Below are 15,120 nucleotides of genomic sequence, written 5' to 3' on the forward strand. Positions count from 1 at the left end.
TTATAAATAACTTTATAGGTTATTATATTACTATACTAGCTTAGTTATATAATAGCTTAATTATAATACTTACTTAAATATAATAGTATATTACTAATAAGGTAATATATTACTAATAAAGAGATTAAGTATTTAAAATAATATAAGATAGCTTTAATTAATAGGAAATACTAATATAAATAGCCTTACTTCCTTATATACTTATATATTAGGGGGGGGGCGGTACAGAGGTTACGTGTTAATAGGTGTACCGGGTCTGGTACAGGTATTGGCTGCCATGGGTATGGTGTATCTGACTAAGCCGAGATATCGATAAACTGCCGTTCAATGTGGGCCCTCCGTTCCGGGTGAGTGGGGCCGCACCGGGACGGCCACACCTTGTCGGGCAACAAATGGAGGGATCTCCTTGACACAATGATATTATCAGAAGGCTTGCTGAACGAAAGAATGATCTGGACCTGGGTTTTTTACTTGACCTTTATCTAAATTATTTGAAGTAATGGCGCTACACTACGAGCACCTGATTTACCACCAACATCAATAAGGCATTGACTACAACCGCTTAAACAAACGGATGTCCTAGTGGAATGGATGTTGTTTAGTGGTCATTCTATCGTACTGGCTCTCAAATGCAGTCGTAAAGATGCAGCGGCTGCCTTGGTTGAAGCCCTGAAAGTCGCGTCGAGAGTAAAGTAATCATTTGATCCCGCATACATTCTACCTATGCAAGATACCAATACCAATTGATGCATCAACAAGTAAGTAATGTACTGTGTACTCCCCCTACGCGGGCGGCGGGGTACTTAAAGATTATGCATCGCCTTCAGGTGCCTATGCCGTAGCGCCTATTGGCTGCTCTCGCGTCAGTCACTTAAATAGATGGCCCCTCCCTGGACGCGAGCCGAGACGTGGCTCAGGAGGGACAACGCGCTTTGACGCGTCTCCCTGACCACTTTTCTAAATGAGCCTGCACCTCAGCGCTGGTTACCGGGGGACCAACCCAATCCAAGTAACACCTCCACCATCACCATCACCATCTCCATCCCCGGTAACATCGTTTCCCTGCAATACAATCACGAACAACCTATAACCAAAAAGTGACATCCGGGCATATACTCACTCTCCTTCCATTCCCTCACTGACATGCCACCGGCCTAAACTCTGCTCCCGTCATGTCTCACAGAGCGCGGCTTGCTGAGCTCAAGGCTCTTCGAGAGTCCGGCAAGAAGGTCTTCGATACTTACAAAGTTGCCGATGTCGACAATCTATACGACGAAGTTGACGAGGATGGATATAAGAAGGTTGTTCGGGAACGATTAAATCAGGACGACTTTGTTGTCGACGACAATGGCGAGGGCTACGCAGATGATGGCCGCGAAGACTGGGATCGAGTACAAGCCTATGGCTCAGAAAGCGAAGAAGAGGCCACCGTCCGTGGCCGACCCAGTAAGACGAGTCAGTCTTCCTCCAGGACATGTTCAGGACAGCTCACATACTCACATGTCGTGTAGCGAAGAAGAATCGTCAGGAGGAACAAGCCAAGCGAGCCGCCAATGACAAAGATATCAGTGAATATTTCAAGGGCGCCAACAGGGCCCAGCCAAAACCAAAGGTACGTATTCCGTTTACAACATCGTGGGACGACCCAACTAAGTTAAATTTCTCTATCTAGGTCGTCAAGACAAAGGAGGACGACGACTTCCTTTCAAACCTCCTCGGTGAGGTCGACAACAACATTCCTGCCCCTGCTCCTCATACCTCGAGAGTCGAAAGGTCTGGCGGTCGTCGCAAGGCTAGGGCCCTTTCCCCTGCTCCCGAGCCTGTGCCCAAAAAGACCAAGACCCACGATACCCGGCTACCGTCTCCTCTCCCTCCAGCCCCTGAAGATGACGATGGCTTCTTTCCCTCCGCCGACGATGACATCCTCGAGACTGCCGCCGATGTCCCCATGAGCGATCCTGCGCCCTCCTCTCCAGCCGCAAAGGTAGCGCAGAGAAAGGCACAGATTAAGCAGGAACCAAAGGAAGACGACGACGACGAAGACATGTTGGAGGTTGCGCATGCTGGAGCCATCGCCACAACCAGTGTCAATCTAGCAAGTTCAAGGCCGATTAAGAAAATTCAGAAAACAGAGTCCTGTCCCACACCTGCCAGCTCCTCTCCTGTTAAGCCCAACGGCGCTCAAGTCGACTCAGCTTCATGGAATGCCCTCACAGAGAGGCTGAACGTCGTCACAAGTTCGCCTGCGGAAACAAAGACAATAGGCAAAATCGACTACAAGGATGCGATCGAGGAAGACGGCAGTCTCAACTTCTTCTGGACAGACTACACTGAGGTCAACGGCAGTCTGTGTCTCTTTGGCAAAGTTCTCAACAAGAAGACGCGATCATACGTCAGCTGCTTTGTCAAAGTCGACAACATCCTGAGAAAGCTCTATTTCTTGCCGCGTCAACACCGCTTGCGAGATGGCGAAGAGGCAGGCGAAGAAGTCGAGATGATGAACGTGTATGACGAGATTGATACCATGATGACCAAGATGAATGTTGGCATGTACAAGATCAAGGCCTGCACCAGGAAATATGCCTTTGAGCTCCGTGATGTCCCCAAGGAAGCACAGTATATGAAACTTCTCTACCCATACAACAGTGAGTGGCCACATTTCTCCTGTAGGTCCCCCGAAGCAGCTAACAGGTATCCCAGAGCCTGAAGTCGACCCCAACAGACCCGGTGAGACATATTCTCACGTCTTTGGTAGCAACACCGCTCTTTTTGAACAGTTCGTTCTCTGGAAGAATATCATGGGCCCATGCTGGCTGAAGATTGAGGATGCTGATTTTGACAAGCTCAAGAATGCTTCCCACTGCAAGCTTGAGGTTTTGGCCGATCACCCCAACATGGTTTCTGTTCTTAGCGAGTCTGACAACCTCGATGCGCCTCCCCTGACTCTTATGAGTGTCTCGTTACGGACTGCCTTTAACGAGAAGGATAACAAGCAAGAGATTCTGGCTATCAGCGCAAGAATCTACGAGAAGGTATCCCTCAGTGACACAACCCCTGCAGAAAAGCTGCCCTGTCGAACCTTTACGGTTATCCGGCCGCATGGCCAGGCGTTCCCCATGGGCTTCGATCACCTTGCGAAGAAAAGGAATCGTGGCTTGATTGTGCTGAAGAAGCAAGAAGCCGATATCCTCGCCTTCTTCTTGGCCCAGCTGGATGTTGCAGACCCAGATGTAATTCTTGGACACCAATTGGAGGGTGTAGACTACAGTGTGCTCCTCAATCGTCTGTATGAAAAAAAGATACCCGGATGGTCCAGGCTAGGTAGGCTTCGTCGCAGTCAGTGGCCATCGTCAATCGGCAAGACTGGCGGTAACGTTTTTGCCGAACGCCAGATCTTGTCAGGACGTCTGCTATGTGACCTGGCCAACGATGCTGGAAAGTCGGTTATGTTCAAGTGCCAGTCATGGAGCCTGACAGAGATGTGCAGTTTGTACCTCTCTGGAGATAACCGGCGCCGCGATTTTGACAATGAGGCTGCCCTGAAGACGTGGGCCAGGGAGAAGCAGGGACTTCTCGACTACATCACTCATATGGAGGCCGATACACACTACATTGCAGCCCTGGGCCTGGGTGTTCAGATGTTGCCACTGACCAAGGTTCTCACCAATCTGGCGGGTAACTCGTGGGCTCGAACTCTGACCGGCACGCGTGCAGAGCGGAACGAGTACATTTTGTTACACGAGTTCTACCGCAACAAGTACATCTGCCCTGATAAGCAGACTTTCCGCAGTCGCCAGCGTGCCGAAGAGGCACAGCGCGAAGAAGAGGCGGGTGAGGGGAAGAAGAAGGACAAGTACAAGGGTGGCTTGGTTTTCGAGCCAGAGAAAGGTCTATATGATAAGTTTGTGCTTGTCATGGACTTTAATTCCCTTTATCCCTCTATTATTCAGGAGTTCAACATCTGTTTTACAACTGTCGATAGACCAGCCACAGTAAGTTTGTCGAGAATTCTTGCTTGAACCTCAAGACTAATCAAACCCACAGAACAGTGAAGAAGATGAAGTTCCCGAAGTTCCAATCAACCAGGATCAAGGTATCCTACCTAGGCTCATTGCCACTCTCGTCAGTCGCCGTCGACAAGTCAAGAGCCTCATGAAGGACAAGAAGGCTACCCCAGAAGAGCTGGCCACATGGGACATCAAGCAGCTTGCCCTCAAGCTCACTGCCAACTCCATGTACGGGTGTTTGGGTTATACCAAGTCACGCTTCTACGCTCGACCTCTGGCTGTTTTGACAACCTTCAAGGGCCGAGAGATTCTCCGCAGCACCAAGGAGCTGGCCGAGAGCAACTCACTGCAGGTTATCTATGGTGATACTGATTCCGTCATGATCAATGCCAACGTGGATAATGTTGCCGATGCGTTCAAGGTTGGCAACGATTTCAAGAAAGCAGTCAACGAGCAGTACAAGCTGCTTGAGATCGATATAGACAACGTCTTTCGCCGTATCCTCCTTCAAGCGAAAAAGAAGTATGCTGCCATCAACCTTGTAGAGAAGGATGGGAAGTTCATCGAGAAGATGGAAGTCAAGGGTCTTGACATGAAGCGTCGAGAATACTGTGCTCTGTCCAAGGAGATCTCCCAACACCTTCTTAACGAGATTTTGTCGGGTGACGACACCGAAGCCTCAATCGCCCGAATCCATGAGTACTTGAGCGACATTGCTGGCAAGATGCGTGAGCAGACTATCCCTGTCCAGAAGTATATCATCCATACACAGCTTGGAAAAGCACCCAAGGACTATCCCGACTCAAACTCAATGCCTCAGGTCCAAGTCGCTCTTCGTGAAATGGCCAAAGGCAAGACAGTTCGCAAGGGAGATGTTATTGCCTATGTGATTACGGGCGACAGCAAGAGCTCCGAGCCTGCTCCCAAACGAGCCTACACCCCTGGTGATCTCAAGGCAGACCCTACTCTATTACCTGACGTCGAGTGGTATATTGGCAAGCAGATCTTCCCCCCTGTCGAGCGTCTCTGTGCCAATATTGTCGGAACATCAACCTCACAACTAGCAGAGCACCTCGGTCTTGATATCAAGCGCTACAGCTCATTCCAGACTCAGCAGAACAGCTCAAGCAACGACCTCGAGATCCACCCCTTGGACTCTCAGATTCCAGATGAGGTCCGCTTCGGTGGCTGTGCTCGCCTCTCTTTGCGTTGCCGCAAGTGCAAAAGCTCGTCCGTGTTCGAGGGCCTGGCTACGTCCCCCGATCATGTGTCTCAATCCGGTGTCATGTGCGGCTCGTGTGGCAGTTCCATCTCGACGCTCTCTGCCGTGGCCCAGATGGAGCACGCCATCCGCACTCAGACAAGTCGGTACTACGAGGGCTGGCTGGTGTGCGATGATAGCCAGTGCGGCAATCGAACACGGCAAATGAGTGTCTATGGTTCTCGCTGCCTTGGCCCTAAGGGACTTGCCCGAGATTGTCTTGGTCGAATGCGTTACGAATACACAGAAAAGGCTATCTACACTCAGCTTCTCTACTTCGCCAGCCTCTGGGATGTCGACAAGGCCAAGGCCAAGGCCACGAGCACTGAGATGTCCAGGCAAGATCGAGAGAATATCCTCGCATTGGCTGAACATAACCGTGTGCGCTTCGGAAACGTGAAGGGTATTGTTGACAAGTATCTCGATAAGTGTGGTCGGCAATGGGTAGCCATGGATACTCTGTTCACAAAGCTGGGCTTCAAGCCAATGGCCTGAGTTGGTTAGGGGGGAGTGGAAGGACATTTATGGGTCATGTACATTTGGGTCAGTGGCGTTCTGAGGATTAAATATTTACACGGCTTGGGTTTGTTGAGGATTAACAAAGAGGACAACAGCTTCCTTCACATGCCAGTAATGAATGGTTGGTTCTGGCATACACAAGAGTAAGCGAGCTTTTGGTGGTGTTGGGGAGTTTGATGTTTGATGAGAGTGCTCTAGTACCGAGTTACAGTATTTGAACAATAAGATAGTTTACCTATGCTTGCTCGTTCTCAAGACATCTATCTTCCTTATGTCCAACATTCACTTGATCACTATTCGCAAGTAAGAGGCAGTAAAGTTTGAACATATATGTAAATTATCCCTGCCAATGGCCCATGCTTCTTCGAAATTAGATGATATACAGCAAAACATCATCAAGACCCTTTCATTAAAGCTCGACCAGGCTGAGCGCCTCTATACATTACACACCAAGTGACAGAGCCGTTGGCGAGCGGTCATGTTCTCCTTCTTGGTAAGACAATGCATATGCTCATGAGGCTAAGTCAAGAGAGCCTGAGTCGTCGTCATCAATCATGGTCTTGTTTGAGAAACCTGTCCTAACCCATCGTGACGTGATGTGATTCGTCAGCGTTAAGTGAAGTAGCAACATCTAAAGCCAGCAAAGGGGCGAAAGCATGGCAAGAGGCTGTCCACGTATAACGAACGAAAGGCCAGAGAGGAAGAATGCACCGAGAAAACCATTTCATTCCTTATCGTTCCATTCCATTTCGTTCCATTCCCCTTTCGCGTTCTGCCTCGTTGAGTCCGAAATAAAATTCAACCGCAAATGCCCTGAACACCACCTCCGCCATCCACCCCGAGTCGTACGTATGTATATGACGGTTGCGACGTGATCATCGTGACGCTTTTTTACCATCATTGCCTCCCCCTTTTCGTGCGTGACCTCTCATGGAGATAAAACAGCCAGAAGTATGCTGGCCAACGACAACGATAGGGCCACCCCCAACCCTTGAACCGGAAATCCTCCACAGCATTAAAGCACTGAAACACACTCGAAGCATGATCAGAAAAGGGGCTGAGGTAGGTGGTAATGAGCACAATGGTGAAGGAAATCCCTAGTCCGATGTAGGGGTCACCTCTCACGCTGAGAGGAATCGTGTCCGTCTGTCTATGGGCAAGGTATCATGAGTTCTGGAAAAAGAAAATGTGCTCAACTTTTGTGACACGTCTGATAAATAAGTTAAAAAAAAAAGGCCTGTAAATGCAAGAAAACACAGCACCGCCTAGTCTATTCTGCCGAAATGCAAGACACCGAAGGAAGAAGAATACTTTTACTCGCTCTCTTTCTTATCACTGTCAGGGACAGCCTTCGACATCGCGGGGGAGGCAGAAGTAGACGGGGGCGAAGCCGGGTGGTCATTCTCCATGTTGGCAAGGAGGCTAAATACTTGTCAGCAACTCAAATTTGAATGTACAAGGCACCAGTCAAACATACCTGAATGCATTGGAGTGAGAGGTGTTCTCGCGGGTAGGAGGAGTGCCAGTTCGTGAAGAAGTAGCAGAATCTTCACCGCGAGGACCAAGGTAGCCGCCGGGACCCATGCGTCTTCCGCTGTTACTACGAGAAGAGAGCATGGAAGCAGGGCCAAGGGAAATGTTGCCGCTTGAGGTTCGGTTGGCAGAGCCCTTCAGGCGGCGCAGGTCGTCCATTCCGACCTGATTGCTGGTTTGTTGTGCGTAACCGGCCGAGAAGTTGCGAGCGTCGCCTCGTCCGACGGGAGGGCGACCGCCACCTCGCTGATTAGTGCGAGCAGCCTCCTGAGCTTTGGCAGCCTGAGCAGCCTCAGCCTCAGCTCGGACTTCATCGAGGGTCTTGGGCCCCTTGTTGGTCTCCTTAGAGTGCCATCCGGCCTTGCGCAGGTCCATAACGTCCAGGAGCATAAACTTGAGTCGGCTGGGAAGCTCGGGAAGATCCATCATGGTCTGGATACGCTGAAAGTAAGCGTCCATCATGGGTCGACCCTTCTCAGTACTGTCGAGGTTGCCACCAATAGTCCTGAGCAGCTTGCTAAGCGACTCAACTTCAGCCTCGTCAGGTACTCCCTTATAGTCGACGAGTTTGTGCACACACTCGTGCATGATACGCTCTGTAAGCATGCCGAGCTTGTAAAGTTCACCAATGAACTGGACTAGACCAAGACCACGTCGCTTGGCAGCAGCAGCAGCATAATACTCATCGGACAAGAGAGCAGCCTCAGCAGTCTTCTTACCCGCAGCTTCTTCTTCCTCATCAGGCTTGTCAGGCAGGTTAACGGTCCAACCGCGCTCAAACTCCTCCTGACATCTGTTGAGAAGGTACTTGCGGAACAAGTTACCACCGCTGACGACGTTACCATTCTTGTCTTTGATACGCTCATCACGGACGTCGGGGCTCATAGTCTCGAGCATACGCTTGCAGAACTTGGCATACATAGAAGCCCAATGGGCCTCATCAGTGGCCTTCTCAAAGGTGAGCTGGATGACTTGGCGAAGTGTACGCCCGTCGGACTCATCCTTGGACTGAGATGCAATGAGCAGGATCTGGTCTGCAATTCTGTCGAACTTCTCGGGTGTCATCTTGTTGAGTGCCGCCTTAACCTTTCTTTGAACCATATCAGGCTCAAGATGGCCAGAGGGATTGGCGGCGGCTGGATTGGCACTCTTGCCAATACTTGTAGGCTTCCAACCATTGGCGGTCTGGGCAATGGGCTTAAGCTCCTGGCCAGCAGTCAAAGGCATGGTCTTAGCAGCCTGAGCCTCCCTGACGCCTTCGCCACGCTGGCTGCCGCCGCCACGACGACGAGACCCACGGGGAGAGTTAGGAAGTTGAGAGGGGCCACGGGAGGAGCCGCCTGTAGGGAAATTGCTGGGACCACGGCCCATTGAACCAATACCAGGTCGCTGCTGGTTGGAAAGGGCGAAACGGAGTTCAGAAGTACTGTTACTGGGGAGCGGTCGAGAAGTGGTAGGGGCGTTGAAGCTACCCATGGGAAATCCACTGCCAATACCTGAGCTGGGGCCACGAGAGCCTCGGCCAGAGCCGCCAGGAGTGTTGGTTCTGGAACGGTCATCGCCAATAAGAGACTTGACCTGCTGGCCGAATTCGAGAGAAGGCTGCTCAGTAAAGACCTTTTGGAACTGCAATAAGAAGTTGGCATCATACTTGAATGTCTTGCCCTTCTTCTGGACCGCTGCATTAAGAGCGGGGTTGGGCGACTTGATGCCAGCAGGGTAGATATCTTGCTCGATAACCTTCAGGAAGCGAGCAGACTTGAGCGATTGCAGAGCGGCACTAGGTTGAGCAGGCTCAACAGGCTTAGTGTTGAGAGGGGCCAAGTTGAGAGCAGCAGGCTTCGCACCGCGCTTCTCGTGCTTAGGCGCAGAGTCAGTAGGCTTGTCGCCTCCAATCTTCATGCCAGCAAGCTTGTCGGTAACAGACTCGACCTTAGTAGGCTCAGTGTCCTTGCCGCTTCGAGCCTGGGAGAGGAGTTCGGCGACTGAAGGAGCAGATGAGCCGGCCTGTTGGCGTCGCTTCTCCTTCTCCTCCTCGAGACGCTCCATCTCGCGCTCTTGTTCTCGAAGTTTTCGGTCTTCCTCCGCAGCGTTCTTAACACGGTCCTTTTCGGCTTGTTCCTTGGCAATGGCCTTCTGAGCCTCGGCCTTCTTACGATGCTCTTCCTCAGCTTTCTCACGGCGAGCATCCTCCTCCTCCATCTCACGGATCATACGCTCTATCTCTTCCTCCTCAGTTTCCTCCGTCTTAGCAGGCTCAGCAGGCTTCTCAGCCTCCTTCTTAGGCTCCTCAATCTTGGGGGTGGCTTCAGGGGCATTGACCTCGGGCTCGGGCTTGCTTTCAGGCTCAGCCTTAGTAGAGGGTGCAGGCTCGGCCTTGGTCTCGGTGAGCTTGACCTCAGATTGCTCAGCAGGCTTGTCTTCGGTCTTAGCTGTAGGCTCAACGGGCTTTGGCTTCTCCTCCTTGGGCGGCGCCTGCGTGGCTTGTTTGATCTTCTCTTTAAGCTCATCCTGGATCTGCTTGGCAGTCTTGGTGGCAGCATGACTATCTGTGCGGCCGTGAGATGGGGTAGATGGCTTTGGAGGGGGAGTAGATGAAGCAATCACGGGAGGGGTCTTGGATTGCTGGATGCTGGGAGCAGGAGATGATGGAGTTTTGAAGGACGAGGTGTCAATGACTTCACCGGCAGCGTTCTTGATCTGGATAGCGGCGCTCTTCTTAGGCACCTTGACGAAGCTGTTTGCGGTGGGCTTCAATGACGAGTTCTGGGGCTGGGGAGTAGATGATACAACGACCGGAGCATTTGGCTGGCTGGCGCTTGGTGGCCTCTCAGGCTGAGAAGGTGTTCGTGACATGTTGTGACCATGCTGTGTGTAGGGAGTGACATAGTTCTGTCCGTAACTAGGGGAGTTAGCCTGGGGAGGAACAGCCATATACGGCATATTGGCATAATTGTATTGCATCGACAGTGGGCGTCCGAAACCATCCACCTGCGGGGGAGGATAACCGTAGTTCTGTTTTTTTTTTAAAGTTAGCATGTATTCAAAGAAGCCACTTCCTGGTGACAAGTCGAGAGATGGAGTTGGTTCATTCAAGGACAGGGGTTGAAAAGTTTTCTTGGGGTAGCTGAATGACGTTACACTCGAGCTGCTGGTATCTGGTTCTCGCCATTGTTGATCTAAACGTTTACTGAAACGCCGAGGTTGGTAGAACTCGTTCCCATGCAGATCTCGTGACGACTCTTGTGGGTGATTGACCTGGACCGACTTTTCCAGGTCGCCGCCACGCTTCCCCTTGTTCTTTTTGCTGTTTTTCGAGAAAGGCTTATCAACTTGGGAAAGGGGGTACTGTACTTGTTGATGCTGTTGAGGCATGGGCGGTTGATAATGGTATTGGGGCGTCATGCCAGGCTGCATGGTGGCAGGCTGCATGTTAGGTGTGCCCGGAAGCGAGGGGACGAGAGCCGGGCTTCGAGCAGGCTGAGGAGAGTTCGGGTACTGAAGGTTGCGACCCTGAGGCTGGAAAGCTGGAGGCATGCCACGACCCTGACCAGGCCCGTTACGGAACTGGTTGGTGGGAGGGAACCCCATTTGCGAGCTGTAGTTGCCGCCATGGGGATTGTATCCGCGGCCACGACCGCCCTGGGGCTGGAAGTTACCTCGACCAGCGCCGTCACCTTGCGCCGAGTGGCCAGATTCACGTCGGAAGTGAGCTCCAGGCTGTGCATTGGGGTTCGTTGGAGTAGAGCCCTGCCTCATGTGGCGCTAGAGAGTAAGTCAGTGATGAGTTCGAGGGTAGTTGTTTGACAGACGAATCTGAAAGAACCTACTTCGCCATCGCTACCGAGGCTGCCAAATGTCATTGTATTGCCTCCTGCCTGTTGGAGACCAGAAGGAGGTCGACCACCACTGGCTGAAGGCTGAGGAATAGGTGAAGGTGAGTGAGCAGGAGAGGGAACTCGGGCATTTCCACCACCAGGAATAGGAATGGGCGCAGCACTGGAGGTCTGAGGAGTGCTGTTAGTCATTGCAGGAGAGTCGTAACCGAATTGGATGCCAGGCTTGCCAGCAGTGACGGGACCACCGTTGGCGACAAAACTGTTCGGACCGTTGGCAGCCATGGTGACGGAGCTCTTGCGAGAATGATCGGGACCGTTGAGGTTAGCGCTGCTGCGAGTGACAGCAGGGACAGCGGGGGTGACGGCGGGTTTGCCGTTCACAGGAGGCGATGAGGCGTCTTTCGCATTCTGCGAAGAAGACGAAACTCCAACCACCGCGGGAGGGTGGGATCCAGTTGCGACTATAGGGGCCTGGGCTGACTTCTTAGGCGCACCTGCAGCAGAGGCATACGAAGAAGCCGTAGTCGCGGGGGTGTTGTTCGCCTGGATGGGATTCTGCTGGTTGGCAGGCGACGTCATATGGGGAGTTCGGTGCCGTTCGCGATGTGAGATTGCGGTGGTGTTGGGATATTTTTTTTTGTGGGCGTCGAGGGAGAAAGCGGGATAGATGCCGCCGGGTGCCGGGTAGGTAATTGTTCGAAGCTGTAGCGGGGCAACAAGAATCGACGACGACGACGAGAGACGCACAAGTCGTTTCCCTTTTTTTAAAAATAAAATAAACGAAACACCACGATCTCTGGCGGAGAGATCTCGTAGAAAGAAACGACGGTAAGTCCGATGGGCGGCTCGAGAGGTCGAGATAGGCCGAATCGAATCGATCGATCACAGGAGAACGAACAAGGAGTGCAGTCGTACCAATGAAGGCGATCGTAGAGACAAGACGGGTCAAGCTACGTACGATCCTGCGCGGCAGCGACAGAAGAAGAAACGGAGGGGAGAGGGTCGCTGTGATGGTCTTAACACACACAGGACGTGGTTCCAAAGCAGAAGCAAATGGAAATGGGTCAGGTTAGAATATTTTCCACCGGACCAAGAAGGTTGAGTTGGTGAGGATTCAGAAAAGGCCGGCAAAAAAATTTGGGCAGCAGGATATGATAAGGACTGATGGGAAGGGGCGAGGGAACAGGGCTTTCTCCGGCAAGACTATTTAAGATTTAGGCACTGTGCTCGCAAGCCATGAAGCAATGGTGGGCAATGCACCTCGGGGCAGTGACTCACCTGTAACCGACAACGAAGAGCCGTTAGGGGTTCTGATGGTGAGAGCTTTTCAGGGAGTCTACACAGTGTCAACCACTGCCAAGAATGTGTTCAACACTGTCGCTCCCACGGTTTTTTTTCCCTTCTTTCTTCTACCTTAGGCACAGCCCAAGCCCAACAAGCCAAACATCCAGTCTCCAGTTGGTTGGTTAACCCGGCTTGACCTCCAGCTAAGGAAAGACGCCGCATATCTAATTTCTCCATCCATTCGCCCACAAAGAGCACTACGTCAATCCCGTCCCCGCGGGCGAGGGCACGCTAGTCAAGGCGATAAACGGAGTCTATCCGTAAATCTGGCTTGATAGTTCGAGACATAACCACTGTACTTCGAATGAGCACGAGAGGCATGAAAACATACGCCTTATTCAAGTAATGAAAAAAAGTTTTATGATAGTTTGGCATAGATTCGTCGGCCCTATAGGCTGGCGTACTTCATCACCTTACTTTTACGTTCGAAGTTCACGAAGGAGGGTGTTAGTGAGAATTTGAGTATCAAGCTGGGAATCCGACTTCACCTCACAAACACATACAACAGATTCAGAGACGCCCAGGCCGTCTTCGTTGGACACATGTCAACTTCGTCAAGTAACTTCACTCTCATGTGGCAGGGAGTACTTAGCTTAGATGACTGTATGTATATTCAGTCTGGCTAGCATGACATGCATACACGAGAGTAGTTGGACTCAATGAAGCTAACCTACCTGTAATCTAAACACGACATCAGGCAAAGGAGGCAGAGTTCTTAGGTTTCAGTTGGTTCAGCAATACATGTATGCTATGCCCTCAGCATTGTACTTGTAAAGCACTCGCTGGGCTTATTGACATTGATTCCACGATGATTATTTAGAACCCCAAGCGACGCAACACAAACTAGCAAGGGCATAGATAGGCGGGCCCTCAGTCCGATGAGCCGGCTTGTCTGTGCTCATCTCCAAGGTGATCCGCAGGTGGTGAGTTCAGTACGATTGCTACGGCCTTTTGGATGCGCGCACTGAAGGCCATTGTGCAAAGGAACAGGGAGTAAGCAGTGGATGTCAAGATTGTTAGGGCAAACGGCAATTCCGAAATGGTCGTCAAAACATGCGATTTCTACGCTTCATGCCCAACCCTCCCCATTGATGGCTGAATAACAATGAATCGCCCATAAAGGAATGGGGTGATGAGCGACACTGGTGTGAGAGCGCATGGGCCAGACGTGGGCCTCTGCTGTAGAGATAAATAGGTAGGTACCTGGACAAGGGCATGTCGGGAGTGGTAAAGGAGGATATTGGCTATTTCGGGGCATCTGACTGTTAACTTATCAGGGGCGATAACACCAAAGGGAGTCAGTTCTGTGTTCTTCCTAGGTATTTGGACCAAGGTTGTAAGGGTAACAATGCTCAAACTGGTAGCCAACTGGTAATGGATATCAAGCAGTCAATCTAACTTGAACAACATACCTACCTACCTACCTACCTACCTCCCTATGCATAACCTGATTCGTTCTCACGAAATGGCTGACTGGACTGACTCACTCACTCACTGACTGATCTGTCGGCTTGCGGCTCAGCCAGCAACAAACTACCCTTGGAGGAGCAAGAAAACAGCAGGCCTTTAGATGGTTTATCAAAATAAACTCAGCAAAGGGTATCCTAAATTTACACCAAATTGTCTAGATCTTTTTGTCATTTAGGATCAAGATCCTGAGTTTTCTTTCCTCCTGTAGGTAGTAGATTAGTACCCAATACCAACTGAGCCAAACTGGGCTCAACCTCACCAGAGCAAGAATCCTACACGTACTAAGTCCGCAAGCTCCGGTCTAAGGTAGGCATCACTCTAGCAGGCTGCAGTATTTCGTCAACTCAGAAGGGAACCGAACCAGGCTCTCTCCCTCGTTGTGTTTGGTTTGCCTTTGATACCCCAAGTTTACTTATTACCGAGGTTTCACATACCTACCCAAGTGATTCTGACAAGCAGCGTCCAATTGCAAAAGGTCAGACGCACAGATATATATACTACTATGTCTAGGTATCTACTCATATCAAACATGGTGTTTAGCCCACGGTCTAACAAATGATAGGAGCTTGATACCGTTGCTCTTAAAGCAGCTGCCTGTTCTTACTGCTAATAAGACTGATGTGAGAGTTTGCAAGAAAAGAGTCACAATACGTGACCAATAAAGACCATTGATATTAAATTATTTATCGGCTATTCCCTCTTTCGTCAGCAAATGCAACATGATCGTTGGCATTGTCGTCACGCAGACTAAAATTCTTTCTACGCGTGGGAAGGTTGGTTGATACTATCATTTGCAACCAGTAATTAAGGTAACTTCTTTCCTATAACTAAGTATCACTTTGATTAGATGAGGTGTCCCATGTATTGCTGGCAGCCCTGATCTTACCTAGGTACTAAGGTTGTGGTGGACGTGTCTCACCTTGTCACCTAATCCGTGTTGAACATGTCCCTGAATAGCCCTTCCCGAACCAAAAATATTCACAATTTTTATTCTGCTACACATTGATGTATTGTTTGTTTATCTGGTTTTCCTATCTTGCCATCCCAAGACTTGCAATTCTGTCCTGACGACTTATATTCTGTTCAACTTCGAACCACGTCAAGTTAGAAGAATTTGACATTTCGATGCATGATGTAATGATGTGCA

General features: G+C 50.7%; 2 protein-coding genes across 2 annotated transcripts; one reads left to right on the plus strand and one right to left on the minus strand.

Moving 5' to 3' along the window:
• Window positions 1-1,172: 1,172 nt before the first annotated feature.
• Window positions 1,173-5,763, plus strand: FSUBG_11819 (DNA polymerase alpha subunit A; the record flags this gene model as incomplete). The annotated part of the gene is made up of 5 exons (XM_036676542.1): window positions 1,173-1,446; window positions 1,512-1,612; window positions 1,673-2,645; window positions 2,701-3,992; window positions 4,045-5,763. The coding sequence occupies 5 exons, from the start codon at window positions 1,173-1,175 to the stop codon at window positions 5,761-5,763; spliced, it is 4,359 nt and encodes a 1,452-aa protein (XP_036532686.1).
• Window positions 5,764-7,100: 1,337 nt separating this feature from the next.
• Window positions 7,101-11,738, minus strand: FSUBG_11820 (translation initiation factor 4G; the record flags this gene model as incomplete). The annotated part of the gene is made up of 3 exons (XM_036676544.1): window positions 7,101-7,209; window positions 7,265-11,085; window positions 11,151-11,738. 3 exons carry the CDS (start codon window positions 11,736-11,738, stop codon window positions 7,101-7,103), a joined length of 4,518 nt encoding a protein of 1,505 aa, XP_036532687.1.
• Window positions 11,739-15,120: the final 3,382 nt, after the last annotated feature.

The sequence above is a fragment of the Fusarium subglutinans genome (assembly GCF_013396075.1).
Source record: "Fusarium subglutinans strain NRRL 66333 chromosome Unknown NRRL66333_c0000236, whole genome shotgun sequence".
In the NCBI taxonomy this organism is placed as follows: Eukaryota; Fungi; Ascomycota; class Sordariomycetes; order Hypocreales; family Nectriaceae; genus Fusarium; species Fusarium subglutinans.